Raw genomic sequence first — 14529 nt, forward strand, 5'->3', positions numbered from 1 at the left:
TGAAACTGATAGCAGGAGTGGTGTGACATTATCAAATAATACAATAAAGTGTTCCTTGTTGTCAGAGGACCTGTCGTTTTGATACCCAAAATAGCTCAGCCCGAGTAATCGTTGCCCATTTTAATGCACCCTGCCACCAAACGGTCAGATCCAAAAATCTAGATGTCCAACAGAATGATATATAAATATAAACCAGTTTTTTGCGTTGCCAGGTTAAGCTGTTACAAGATGGATTACCATGTCTGGACATATCAATGCTTGTTATGTGATGTGTGGACACACGTTAGCTCCCCCTATTGTGAGAAGAAAACACTCCAGCTCAGTCTGGTCAAGGGTTCTGGGCCTCTGTGTCAAGGATCTGGGTCCCAAAATGCTGGAGTAACTCAGCAGGTCAGGCGGCATCTCTGGAGAACATGGTTGGGAAGTACGGTGGGCAGCAGTTGAGTTGCTGCCTTACAGCGCCGGAGACCCGGGTTCGTTCCTAGCTACAGGTGCTGTCTATACAGAGTTTGTACGTTCTCCCCATGACCTGCGTGGCTTTTCTCTGAGAACTTCAGTTTCCTCCCACACTCCAAAGACGTACAGGTTTGTAGATTAATTGGCTTGGTATAAATGTAACAATGATACACAGTGTGTTTAGGGTACTGTTAATGTGCGGGGACCGCCGGTCAGTGCGGACTCGGTGGGCCGAAGGGCCTATTTTCGTGCTGTATAACTAAACTAAACTAAACATGGATAAGTGACGTTTCGAGTCGTGACCCTTCAACACACTGGAACCTGGAAGTTGTTTGTTCCCTACACAAATAAAATGTGCATGGTAGCAGATTAGTTTAACCTTGTGCAAGTCATTCGTGAATCAAGATTCAAATGACTGCCAAATTTTATCTTGCCACATCTAAAAGAAATAAGGTAATTGTAAAATGAATGTGCAGTAAATCAGCATGTGGACCACAGAAGTCTGCATTGATTCTGCGATCTTATCTTTAAAGTTATACTGAAAGATTAAAAACTAAGAGTCAGCTGTATCAAAGAAAAGAACATTTAGAGGTGAAATGTTCCAGATCTTTAAAATATTGGGACATGTGGACAATGTGGAAGTTTATTGGTTGTTTATCTTGGAAAAGAATCGGCAGAAGTAGCTTGAAAAAGTAGCATGCCTCAAATCAGATTGGGATTCAGTTGAATTTTTTCCCAACTTGAATGTGATAATTGTCAAAAACAGTCAGTATGATTCTGATTAATTTAAACATGAATTGCCTGTTCCAAGCTAGATTGGTTACTGGGTGGTTTGGTTAAATTTAGTTCAGAAATACAGCATGCAAAGAGGCCCCTTAGGCCCACCAAGTCTACGCCAACCATCCATCACCCGTTCAGGCTAGTTCTATGTTGTTCCGCTTTCGCTACCACTCCCGACACGCCAGGGGGCAATTTAAGCGACCAAAACCAATCAACCTACAAACCCAGACGTCTTTGGGATGCGGGAGGAAACCGGAGAGCCCGGGGGAATCCCCACGCGGTCACAGGGAGAACGTGAAAACTCCCCACGGACAGCACTCATAGAGTGAAACAGTGTGGAGATAGGCCCTTCGGCAATACTTGCCCACACCAGCCAACAATGTCCCAGCTACACTAATTACACTGTAGACAAAAGTGCTGGAGAAACTCAGCAGGTGCAGCAGCATCTATGGAGCGAAGGAAATAGGCAACGTTTCGGGACGAAACCCTTCTTCATTTGTCCATTGTTCATTTTTTATTTAAGCTGTTTATGGCAATGGGTATGAATGAGTTTTTGTGGATGTTTTTCTTGGATAAGGGGACTTTATATCGGCGGCCTGATGGCAGAAGTTGGAAAGACTTGTGCAGGGGTTGGGTGGGATCCTGTGTAATGAGATTGGCTTTCCTTTTAACTGCCTGGGAATGGAGTACTGATAATTGATCTTGAATCTTTAAACTAAACTACACTAAACTAAACGTTCCTAGTAGGTATGTATCTCCTTTTTTGAGATTAATCCGTCATTCTGGAAAAGCAAGGTTGTGGGAAGTGTAAGCTCTATGGGTCAAATAACCTTTACCCATTCCATAGCAGCTACATGTTGAATAACACTTGGTGCATAAGTAGCTTTGACACTTATAAAAGGCAGCAAGGCTGTCACCTACTGTGACTGATTCAGTAAGGCATGTCGATTGGAACAGTAGCCAGCAAGTCCACTCAAGATACGTGACTTCAACGCACTTGCATTTTCCCTCTGCAGCTAAACTAAATTCTGTAGTCACGCTTCAATAATTGTCACCCGATACGGCTGCAAGTACATAAATAAAGAGAGTGTTATCTCTACAGTTAGGCATTATTAAACATCGCTCAGACGTGTTGCAGGAATCTGGATGTGAGAATTCAGTGGCTGGTAATAGAAGCTCCGTAATGTTTCTCCAATCCTTCCAGACCAAACAAGCTCCCCTCTTTAGAAACACAAGCTAATAGACATTTTAATGGCTTTTTCAGTTTTGTGGTAGTGTCATAAATGCCAGTTAGTCACTTGTAATCCAGAGAATGTGGAGAAATCAGGGAATGGTTAAGATGTGGAACTTGCTATTGCATGTGGAGAAAGCACAGATTAGGAAGTTTGGCATCTCCCCAACGAGATATCCAAAAAATGGATTGAAATATCACAAATATCAATGCATAAATTCATCATTCTAAGGAGTATTGTCTTCTGGTACAAAAGTTTTTCGCTGTACTTCGATACATGTGACAATAAACTAAACTGAACTGAACAAAGTATCACCAGCAGCCTCTCCCAGACCAGCCATATCGAAGCGCTGGCCAAGAAAGCACACCATCGCCTCTACTTCCTTAGAAGGCTTAGAAAGTTCGACATGACCCCAACAACTCTCACCAACTCCTACAGATGCGCCGTAGAAAGCATTCTATCGGGATGCATCGCGTCATGGTTTAGGAACAGCCCCATCCAAGACCCCACAAAATTGCAGAGAATTGTGGACGCAGCCCAGACCATCACACAAACCAACCTCCCTTCCATTGACTCCATTTACACTTTATGCTGTCGCATTAAGGCCAGCAACATAATCAAGCATGAGTCTCACCCTGGTCATTCCCTCGTCTCCCCCCCCCCCCCACCATCGGGCAAGAGGTACAGAAGTGTGAAAACGCACACCTCAAATTCAGGGTTCTTTTCTTCCCAGCTGTTATCAGGCAACCGAACCATCCTATCAACATCCACAACTAGAGAGTGGTCCTGAGCTACAATCTACCTCATTGGAGACCCTTCGACTATCTTTAATCGGTCTTTACTGGACTTTATCTTGCACTAAACATTATTCCCTTTATCATGCATCTGTACACTTTCGACAGCATGCAACAAAAAGCTTTTAGTTTAGTTTAGAGATACAGCACAGAAACAAGCCCTTTGGCTCACAGGGTCCGCGCCGACCAGCAATCTCTGTACATTAAACCATCCTGCACCCACTAGGGACAATTTTTACATTTACCAAGCCAATTAATCTACAAACCTGTACGTCTTTGGGGTGTGGGAGGAAACCGAAGATCCCGGAGAAAACCCATGCAGGTCACGGGGAGAACGTACAAACTCCGTACAGACAGCACCCGTAGTCAAGATCAAACCCGTGTCTCCGGCGCTGCATTCGCTGTAGCGACTGCTGCCTCAAAAAAGCTGGCAGCATCATTTAGGACCCACATCATCCTGGCCACACACTCATCACCCCGCTACCTTCTGGTAGAAGGTACAGGAGCCTGAAGACTACAACGACCAGGTTCAGGAATAGCTACTTCCCCACAGCCATCAGGCTATTAAACTTTGCTCGGACAAAACTCTGAACATTAATAACCCATTATCTGTTGTTTGCACTTAATCAGTTTATTTATTCGTGTGTGTATATATTTATACAATGGTATATGGACACACTGATCTGTTTTGTAGTTAATGCCTACTATGTTCTGTTGTGCTGAAGCAAAGCAAGAATATCATTGTCCTATCAGGGACACATGACAATAAACTCTCTTGAATCTTGAATCTTGAATCTTAATAGAAAAACACTCCATTGAGTTCATTGGAGGACGTGCATCCCTCTTCACAAGGGAGGTCCTTTAAACATCTCCGTGCTAAAGTACAGAACGTCCAAACAATAAAGATGAATATGTTCCCCCGGCGTAATCCTATAAAGAATTGTCAATTTACTGAATATTTTAGTTTGGCTTTGGTTCTCCTGTGAAAAAAAGCTTAAATAATACCTTTCAAGTCAACAGACCTAAAAGGACGGCATTAGCGATTGATGCTGTTGGCCTTAGTCCAATCTAGTAGATCCAACATCACAACAGAAGCTGGCTGTGTTGGCCAATATTCCCTCTTGGGAACCCTAGGTTAGTGTTATAATGAATGAATGTTAGCCTTGTGCAGAAGACTGAGGCGGCTATTGATTATTGAGCGTCGAGGTTACAATTTCAATACATTACTTGGGGTTGGAGCTCTTTAATATGTGCAGTCTATCATAGAATAGTTGCAGAAATATTTGTCTGTCATAGTTTTATACAAAGTATTTGAATGAGTATGTCGTAGGGCAACACTGAACACTATTCACTCCTGTACTCCCTTAATAACCTTAACCTTCCCTCCCCAACTGCAAAAAGCACTTTTTAAATTTTTTCTTGAATTAGGTTCAGTTTTTCAACGCCTGATTAAAGACGCTGAAACAATTGCCTCAACAACTCAATTCTCAGGATAGACACAAAAATGAATTCCTTGGTACATGTGGCAAATAGTTGAGGCAGGCATCATCACAATATTAAAAAAAAAACATTTGGAATCTGTATTGGATACAGGATAAATGGATTGGATAGGTTTAGAGGGATATATGATGCAGGCAGATGGGACTACTGTAGATGGGACTACTGTAGATGGAGCATGTAGGTTATGGAACAAACTGCCACGGGAGGTAGTTGAGGCAGGATACAATAACAACACTTGGACGGGGTACATGGATAGGAAAGGTTTATAGAGTCATACAGCGTGCAAACAGGCCCTTCAGCCCAACTGACCCAGACTGACCAACATGCCCCATTTACACTAGTCCCACCTGTCTGCGTTTGACCCATATCCCTCTAAACCTGTCCTAACCACATACCTGCCTCAACTGTCTCCTTCTGCAGCTCGTTCCATTTACCCCTTTATGTAAAAAAATTGCCTTATAATCTTTTCCCCCTCCCTCGCCTTAAACCTATTTGCTCCGGTTCTTGATTTCCCTACTCTGGTTAAAAGACTCCGTGCATTTACCCTATCCCTCTCATGATCTTATACACCTCTACAAGATCACCCTTCATCCTTCTGCGCTCTAAGGAACGAAGTCCTAGTTTAGAGGGATATAGGCCAAATGTTGGCAACTGGAACGAGCTTAGATGGGGCTGCTTGATCAGTATTGATGAGCTGGGCTGAAGAGCCTTTTCCGTGTATGAATGACTCCATGCCTCAATACACCAAACTAACATTGCAAATATATCATCAGTGATATTAATATTTATTTTTCAGCTACTACTGGACACTCACTCCCTCAAAACCGTTCTGCTGGATCTTCCTTCCATTGGTTCACAAGTGGTACGCAAGGCTCCGGCGAGCTATACCAAGATTGTTGTCAAAGGCATGACTCGTGCAGAGATGATTCTGAAGGTAAGAACTTCATATATGATGAGCGTTTGACGGCACTGGGCCCGTACTCGCTGGAGTTTAGAAGGATGAGGGGGGACCTTATTGAAACTTACTGAATAGTGAAAGGGCTGGATAGAGTGGATGTGGAGAGGATGTTTCCACTGCTGGGAGCATCTATGACCAGATGCCACAGCCTCAGAATAAAATGGCGTACCTTTAGAAAGGAGATGAGGAGTTTTGTTAGTGAGAGGGTGGTGAATCTGTGAAATTAATTGCCACAGACGGCTGTGGAGACCAAGTCAATGGATATTTTTAAGGCAGAGAATGACATATTCTTGATTAGTACGGGTGTCAGGGGTTATGGGGGAAAGGCAGGAAAATGGGGTCCGGAGGGAAAGATAGATCAGCCATGGGTGAATGGTGGAGTAGACTTGATGGGCCAAATGGCCTGATTCTGCTCCTATCACATGAGCTTTCAGCCAAGGCGTACCAAGCATGCATGATGGAATGTGGCTAACCTATTATGAGTTGGGATGGCAAATGCTGGATTTAACGAATGTATCTCATTGCCTAAGACACTGGATCTCTGAGGGCAATGATAAGTAAGTAAGTAAGTTTATTGGCCAAGTATTCACATACAAGGAATTTGCCTTGGTGCTTTGCCCACAAGTAACAACATGACATACAGTGAGAGTTAAGATTGACTCAGAAAACACTAAACATTAATAATAATAAAACATTAATGATAAAACACCATTGATCAAGCATGTGAACCAACAAAATACCAGGGAGGCTACAGATATTTGGCTGTTGAGTAGAGCAACTACGTGGTTATGTAACCTCATCACAGACTTTGGGTAACATTCCCAGCTGCAAATGAAATTCTGAATCATCATCTGAACATTGGTGAGATTTGCTGAAAAATCACATCTGTCTACTTTAAGAAGACATGGTCCAACCTCTGTTTTTGTTTAGTTCAGAGATACAGTCTGGAAACAGGCCCTCCGGCCCACCAAGTCTACACCGACCAGTGATCCCTGCAGTATAACACTATCCCACACACAAAATGGACAATTTACATTTACACTAAACCAATTAATCTACAACCCTGTACGTCTTTGTAGTGTGGGAGGAAACCCACACAGGTCACGGGGACAATGTACGGACACGCACCCGTTGTCACGATTGAACCCAGGTCTTCTGGAGCTGTAAGACAGCAACTGTACCGCTATGCCCAGACCAAGAAGATGATTACAAATGATCATCAAAGAGTCTGAAGAATGGTCACGCCTCGATATGTCACCTATTCCTTTTCTCCAGGGAGGCTGCCTGGCCCATTGAGTTACTACAGGATTTAGTATCTATCTTCGGTGTAAACCAGCATCTGCAATTCCTTCCTACACAAATAATAAGATCATAAGATCATTCGGCCCATCAAGTCTACTCCGCCATTCAATCATGGCTGATCTATCTCTCCCTCATAACCCCATTCTCCTGACTTCTCCCCATATCTCTGACACCTGTACTAATCAAGAATCTATCTATCTCTGCCTTAAATATATCCATTGACTTGGCCTCCACAGCCTTCTGTGGCAAAGAATTCCACAGATTCACCCGCCTCTGACTAAAGAAATTCCTCCTCATCTCCTTCCTAAAAGAACATCCTTTAATTTTGAGGCTGTGCCCTCTAATCCTAGACCCTCCCACTGGTGGAAACATCCTCTCCACATCCACTCTATCCAAGCCTTTCACTATTCTGTATGTTTCAATGAGGCCCCACTTAATTTTTCTAAACTCCAGTGAGTACAAGCCCAGTGGCGACAAACACTCATCATATGTTAACCTACTCATTCCTGGGATCATTCTCGTAAACCTCCTCCGGACCCTCTCCAGATCCTTCCTCAGATATGGTTCCAAAAATTGCTCACAATATTCCAAATACGGCGCTTTATGGAGCCTCAGCATTACATCCCTGTTTTTGTATGCAAGCCCTCTCGAAATAAATGCTAACATTGCTTTTGCTTTCTTTACTACTGATTAGCTTTTTGGGAATCCTGCACCAGCATTCCCAAGTCCCTTTGCACCTCCGATTCCTGAATTCTATCCCCATTTAGAAAATAAACGATGCCATTATTCCTACCTACCAAAATGCATGACCAAACTTTGCTACACTATATTCCATCTGCCACTTCTCCGCCCACTCTCCCAACTGGTCCAAGTACTTCTGCAGAGGCCCTGCTTTCTCAACACTACCTGCTCCCTGCACCTGTTTTCGTATCATCCTCAAACTTGGCCACAAATCCTTAAATACCCCTCGTCCAACGCATTAATATACAATTATCTACTCCTACTAATTCTAATTAATAATTATCTAACCTACAAACAAATCCTCCCCTTCACCCCCCCCCACATTGTTTTTCATCCCCTCTCTTCCCCTGTTCCCCACCTTGATTTGCACCCATTTCCCCCTTCCCAATGCCCCACCCATCCCCTTCCACCTACATTCCTTCCTCTGGCTTCACAATTCGCACCTCTTATCTCACACTATTTGTATTTACATCTCTGACCCAACCATCTCCCTCACCTGTGTCCTGCCCTCACCTCTATCCACCTATCACTTGCCTGGCTGTCCCCTGCCCTCACCTCTCTTGCCGTTTTTCCACCCACCACTATCCCTGGCTTGCTCTGAAGAAGGGACCTTACTTGAAACATCACCTATCCAAGTTCTCCAGAGATGGACACAGAATGCTGGCGTAACTCAGTGAGTCAGGCACCATGTCCGGAGATGCTGTCTGACCCGCCGATATACTCGAGCACTTTGTGTCTTTGTTTGGTAAATCAGCGTCTGCAGTTCCTTGTGTCTCAATAATAATCCCTCTCTGTTTTATATGTAGCACAGTGGGCCGGAGGGCCTGTTTCCACCCAGTATCTCTAAACGAAGTGGTGCAGCGGTACTGCCTTAAAGGCCAGAGACTCTGGTTCGATCCTGACCAGGGGTGTTTGTATGTACGGAGCTTGTACATTCACCCTGTGACCTGCGTGGGTTTTCCCGATATCTTCTGGCTTCCTCCCACCCTCCAAAGACGTACAGGTTTATAGGTTAATTGGCTTGGTATCAATGTAAAATTGTCCCTTGTGTGTGTAGGATAGTGTTTGTGTGCGGAGGTCGTTGGTCGGTGCGGACTCAATGGGCCGAAGGGCCTGTTTCCGCGCTGTATCTCTATAGTAAACTAAACTAAACTAATGACACAATGCACTCCACCAACGGATCAATAATGCCAACGTAATGTTCCTGAATTTTCCATAATAGTTCACAGTGAGCTTTATGGTTTAACTTTGTTTAGATTTTATAGCTAGCCAAAGGTATGTACTCTGTCAGCTCTGAATGTTGGCAATCCAAACACCCTGGCAAAGATCAACGCATTAGGCATTCGACTGGATGAACAAGAAGCAAGTTATTCTATTGCGCTGCTTTCCAAGCTCACTGCTCTCTGGGGAAAGTGGCAAGGAAGAACTACTGTAGGCTAGGAATGAACAACCGGACAAATCTTCCAAAACAATGATTGAATGTTCAGCAAACATTAATGCTCCTCCACCTGCTGAATCATCCACTTCATGTATTTCCGCTGCATAACACCGGCCATCTTAGTTTAGTTTAGAAATACAGCGCTGAAACAGCAGGGCTGCCAACATTGGGTGAGAATTGGGAGTGAGAAATTTGCGAGAGACCAAGCCCGAGGGGGCATCGTGACCGGGGGGGGGGGGGGGGGTACGGGACATTTGCATTTTTCAGCTTGAAATTGTGCAATATGGTGCATACTGTAGTGAGTCTTATAACTTACACTTGAATGCAATATATATGCTTTAAATTGGGATTGGAGCGTTTTTGAAAGGGGGGAGGATGTGCGATCACTGATCACTGGCCTTGGGGGTACCCAGTGAGGGAGTGGAGCAACCGAGTGGGGAGAGGGTGTGGAAGAAGGGTGTCCCCCCTCCCAGGGTAGGAACTTTTTGAAATTTGATGTATTAAAATCATGTTTTAGTGCACTGTAGAAGTATGATTTCAATGTTTTTTGTATGAAGTATTTTTAAGAGGTAACTTTTTAAGGGGTAACTTTATCCACACAAAGGGTGATGGGTGTATGGAACAAGCTGCCAGAGGAGGTAGTTGAGGCAGGGACCATCCCAACATTTAAGAAAAAGTTAGACTGATACATGGATAGGACAGGTTTGGAGGTATGGACCAAAAGCAGGTGGCGTAGCTGGGACATGTTGGCGGGTGTGGGCAAGTTGCACCGAAGGGCCTGTTTTCACACTGTATCACTCTATGACTACATTATACCTCCACCATGCATGAATGCTTCAAAATCAAGTGATCGAGTTTTATTGCCATATACTCAAGCATAGAAACATAGAAAATAGGTGCAGGAATAGGCCATTCGGCCCTTTGAGCCAGCACTGCCATTCAATATGATCATGGCTATTCATCTAAAATCAGTACCTCTTTCCTGTTTTTTCCCCATATCCCTTGATGTCGTTAGCCCCAAGAACTAAATGTAACTCTCTCTTGAAAACATCCAGTGAATTGGCCTGCACTGCCTTCTGTGGCAGAGAATTCCACAGATTCACAACTCTCTACATGAAGAAAGTTTGTTCTCATCTCAGTCCTAACTGCCCCCCCCCCTTTATTCTTAAACTGTGACCCATGGTTCTGAACGCCCCCAACATCGGGAACATTTTTCCTGCAGTTACAGTAAGTGAAAATCTAGCAGGCAAGCAGGATGCTTTCTCCAACCACCCCCATTTGAAGTCCACTATCTTCCACCGTATCTACCCAGTGCTTGGTACTTACTTCCAGCAGCCACTGGTTGTCCTCCAGGATGCACCGAACCTCAGCCTGATCCATGCCTGTCACCTGGGCGAATTCGACACAGAGACTCTCTCTCTCTCCCCCCTCTCTCTTCCACTCTCTCTCCGCTCAAACCCCCCTCTCTATCTCTCCCCTCCCCTCTCTTTCCCCTCTCTCTCTCTCTCTCTCTCCCTCTCTGTCTCTCCTCTCACCCCCTCTCTCCCTCTCTATCTACCTTCTCTCTCTCTCTCGCTTTCTCTCGCTACCCCCCTCATCTCCCCTCTCTTTCTCTCTCCCCTCTCTTTTCCCCCTGTCCTCTCACTCTCCCCCCTCTCTCTCTTTCTCTCTCTCTCTCCCCTCTCCCACTCTCTTTCCCCTAACTCTCTCTCCCCTCCTCTCTCTCTCTCCCCTCTCTTTCTCTCTCTCCCCCTCTCTCTCCTCTCTCTCCCCCTCGCTTCCCCCCAACCTCTTTCTCCTTGAATCTCTATCTCCCCCTCTCTCTCTCCACACACTCTCACCTCTCTCTCTCCCCTCTCTCTCTCTCTCTCCTCTCACCCCCCCTCTCTCTCTCTCCCCCCCTCTCTCCTCTCTTCCCCATTTCTCCCTCCTACCTCACTCTTCCCCTTGCCCTCTCTCCCCCCTCTTTTCTCCTCTGTCTCTATCTCTTTTTCTTTCCCCCCCATCTCTCTCTTTCCCCGTTTCTCTCTTTCCCCCCCCTTCCCTTCTCCCTCTCTCTTTTACCACCCCTCTCTCTTCCCCTTCTCTCTTCCCCTTCTCTCCTACCCTCTCCTCCCTCTCCATCCCTCTTTCTTCCCTCTCACCCCTCTCTCACTCCCCCCCCCCTCTCCCATCCCTCCCGCAGCCCCGGCTCTCCAACACCCGCGGACCATGCAGTTTATCCGAGTTTTTACATTTTCGTTGATCACAAAATTCCTCACCACTGAGCGTGAGAAATATCTGATCAGCGTGAGGTCGTGAGAGTTTGCTCCAGGGCGTGAAAGTTGGCAGCCCTGAAACAGGCCCTTCGGCCCACCGAGTCCCCACCGACCACTTACACTACCCTACCCACACTAGGGACAGTTTACAAGTATACCAAGCCAAATAGCCTACAAAGCTGTACATCTTTGGAGTGTGAGAAAATCCCATACAGGTCAAGGGGAGAACGTACAAACTTTGTACAGACAAGCATTCGTAGTCGGGATTGAACCCAGGTCTCTGGCGCTGTGAGGCAGTAACTCTATTGCTGCGCCACCATGGTGTGTGTCTACAACTAATCTGATTAACTGTAGCAACCTTTGCCCATGCCTCTCTCAGTGTCTATAATTATATTGCAGAGACCAGAGACTGGGCGATCATTTCACTGAACACTTACGCTCAGTCCGCCTTGGACTAGGTGATCTCTGGGTGTCCAAACATTTTAACTCCCCTTCCCATTTCCACACTGACATGTCTGTCCTGGACCTCCTTCACTGTCAGAATTTGGCCACACGCAAATATAGAAATAGCCCCTAATTTTCCGCTTGGGTAGCTTACAACGCAGTGGTGTGAACATTGATTTCTCTAATTTCAAGTAACACCTGCAGTCCCTCTCCCCCTCAATCACCACCCTAGTCGTCCTTCTAGTTCCACTGTTCACATCCTTGTATCCCTTTCATTATCACCTCTTCCCCAGCCAACAATGGGCCATTGTGGGCTCCACCCCTCCTTGGTCATCTGTTGCCGGCCCTGCTTTGTTCTGGCCTCTTCTTACCTCTAGTTCCCTCCCCTCTACATTCAGCCTGAGGAAGGGTCCTGACCCGAAATGTCACCCATCCTTTTTCTCCAGAGATGCTGCCTGACGCGCTGAGTTACTCCAGCACTTTGTGTCTAACCTCTTTCTCTTAACTCTTCTGTGAAACATGAGCCCGTCTAAAATTGTGCAAAGTGAACACTAGTCCACACCTAATAACCGCAGAGGAATGTAGTAGACACAAGGAACTGCAGACGCTGGTTTACTAAAAAAAACACACAAAGTATCTCCATGTCTTTTTGAGTCAGTGCCTCCTGTAGAACCCTTTGATGGTGGTGAGGTCAGTATGAGGCGGTGTCCATCGCATTTTACAATCTCCCTCGTTTGAGTTGCCAAACCAGGCCACGATGCAACCAGCTAACATACTCTCTTCCATACAGCTGTAGAGGTTCAGGGGAGTACTTGTCCACATACCGAATGCCCTCAATATTCTAAGAGACCTTGATGGGCTTTCTTTATATTTGCCTCAATGTGCTGGGCCCAGGACAGATGTTCCGAGATCTACCCGCCCAGCAACTTTAAATTGTTGACTCTCACCACCACCGACCCATCGATGGAGATAGTTGGCCTTCCTCTTCTCAAGTCAGCAATCATTTCCTTGGTTTTACTGACTTTGTTGTTGTTGTGGTTGTTGTTCTGGTATCATTTCAGTCAGACGATCGCCTGATCTCCCTCCTGTAATCTGACTCATCATGACCCGTAATTCGTCCAACAATAGTGATTTCAAAAGTATGTAAATAAAAGTATGTTTGAGTCAATTGATCACCTCCTGAATAACCACAGATAAAACTTAAAACGTAATTGATCTAGCAATATAACCTCCATTTAAAGCCAATTGTACATTTTGTTATCAAAAGAAAATGCTTCATAGTGTTTAATTTACATGTACATGCGTAAATGTGGAGAGCGCAGTGGAGCAGCAGTGGAGTTGCTGCCTTACAGCGCCAGGGACCAGGGTTGAATCCAGGCTACGGGTGCCGTCTGTACAGAGTTTGGACGTTCTCCCTGTGGCCACATGGGTTTTCTCTGAATGCTCCAGTTTCCTCCCACAGTCCAAAGACATGCAGCTTTATAGGTTAATCAGCATTTATAAATTGTTCCTGGTGTTCAGGTTTGTGTACGGGGTGATTGCTGGTTGGCGTGGATCCAGTAGGCCCAATGGCCCGTTTCCACGGTGCATCTGGAAGTATAAAGTATGCAGTTGCCTTTATAATCTTCAGTAAGTTGTATCTTTTCCATTTAAAGAGGATGATCAACAGAATGTTAATTGTAACGAGACCCTGTCCCATAATGGTAAGTGTACTGGGACAGATAAAATACTGTTTTTCAGCAATTTTTGATAGTTCAATTTGAGGTATGGTCCCATCCTATATTCATATTAAACATGCCTGTCAGCAGTTTAAAAGCTAAAATACTTTGTTTCCATTAATGTTTAATGCTGAAATTTAGACCACTAATTACAGTACCAAATAGGCACTGGGGAGTTAATTTGCCCCTTTCAAACCAAGTTGCTCTCCCCAAACCAAGTCGAGCAGCCCCATTCCCTTCCATAGAATCTCGTTTCACAGTCTCTCATTTCCTCTGGGCTTTTACAAATACGTTACAGTATCTTTAAAGGTAGATTGTCCAAAATTGCACATAATGTTTTAGTTTAGTATAGAGATACAGCACAGAAACAAGCTGTACCGGCCCACTGAGTCCCCACCGACCAGCGATCCCCGCACACTCACATTATCCTACAAACACTAGGACCAATTCACCATTTTACCAAGCCAACTAACCTATAAACCTATACGTCTTTGAAGTGTGGGAGGAAACCGGAGCTCCCGAAGAAAACCCACGCAGGTCACGGGGGGAACGTACAAACTCTGTACAGACAGCACCTGGAGTCAGGATCGAACCTGGGTCTCTAGCGCTGTGAGGCAGCAACTCTTCCTCTGCATCACCGTGCTCTATAGATTTAGACAGCCTTTCATAAGTTAGAAGTAGAATTAGGCCAGGTCTACTCCACCATTCAATCACGGCTGGTCTATCTTTCCCCTCTCAACCCCATTCTCCTGCATTCTCCCCCCATAACCCTTGACACCCGCACTAATCAAGAATCTGACAATCTCCGCCTTAAAAATATCCATTGACCTGGCCTCCACAGCTGTCTGTGGCAATGAATTCCACAGATGCACCATCCTTTCACTAAGGTTTCACAAATCTTCCTACGA

General features: G+C 45.2%; 1 protein-coding gene across 1 annotated transcript in view; it reads left to right on the forward strand.

Moving 5' to 3' along the window:
• vps53 (VPS53 subunit of GARP complex) overlaps positions 1 to 14529 on the forward strand; it is a 338695-nt gene that overhangs the window by 302682 nt on the left and 21484 nt on the right. The window contains exon 20 of the mRNA XM_055657535.1: positions 5559 to 5696. Coding sequence (XP_055513510.1) covers positions 5559 to 5696 — 138 coding nt within the window. The remainder of the gene's footprint in view (positions 1 to 5558; positions 5697 to 14529) is intronic.

This window comes from Leucoraja erinacea, chromosome 28 (genome assembly GCF_028641065.1).
Source record: "Leucoraja erinacea ecotype New England chromosome 28, Leri_hhj_1, whole genome shotgun sequence".
Taxonomy (NCBI): Eukaryota; Metazoa; Chordata; class Chondrichthyes; order Rajiformes; family Rajidae; genus Leucoraja; species Leucoraja erinaceus.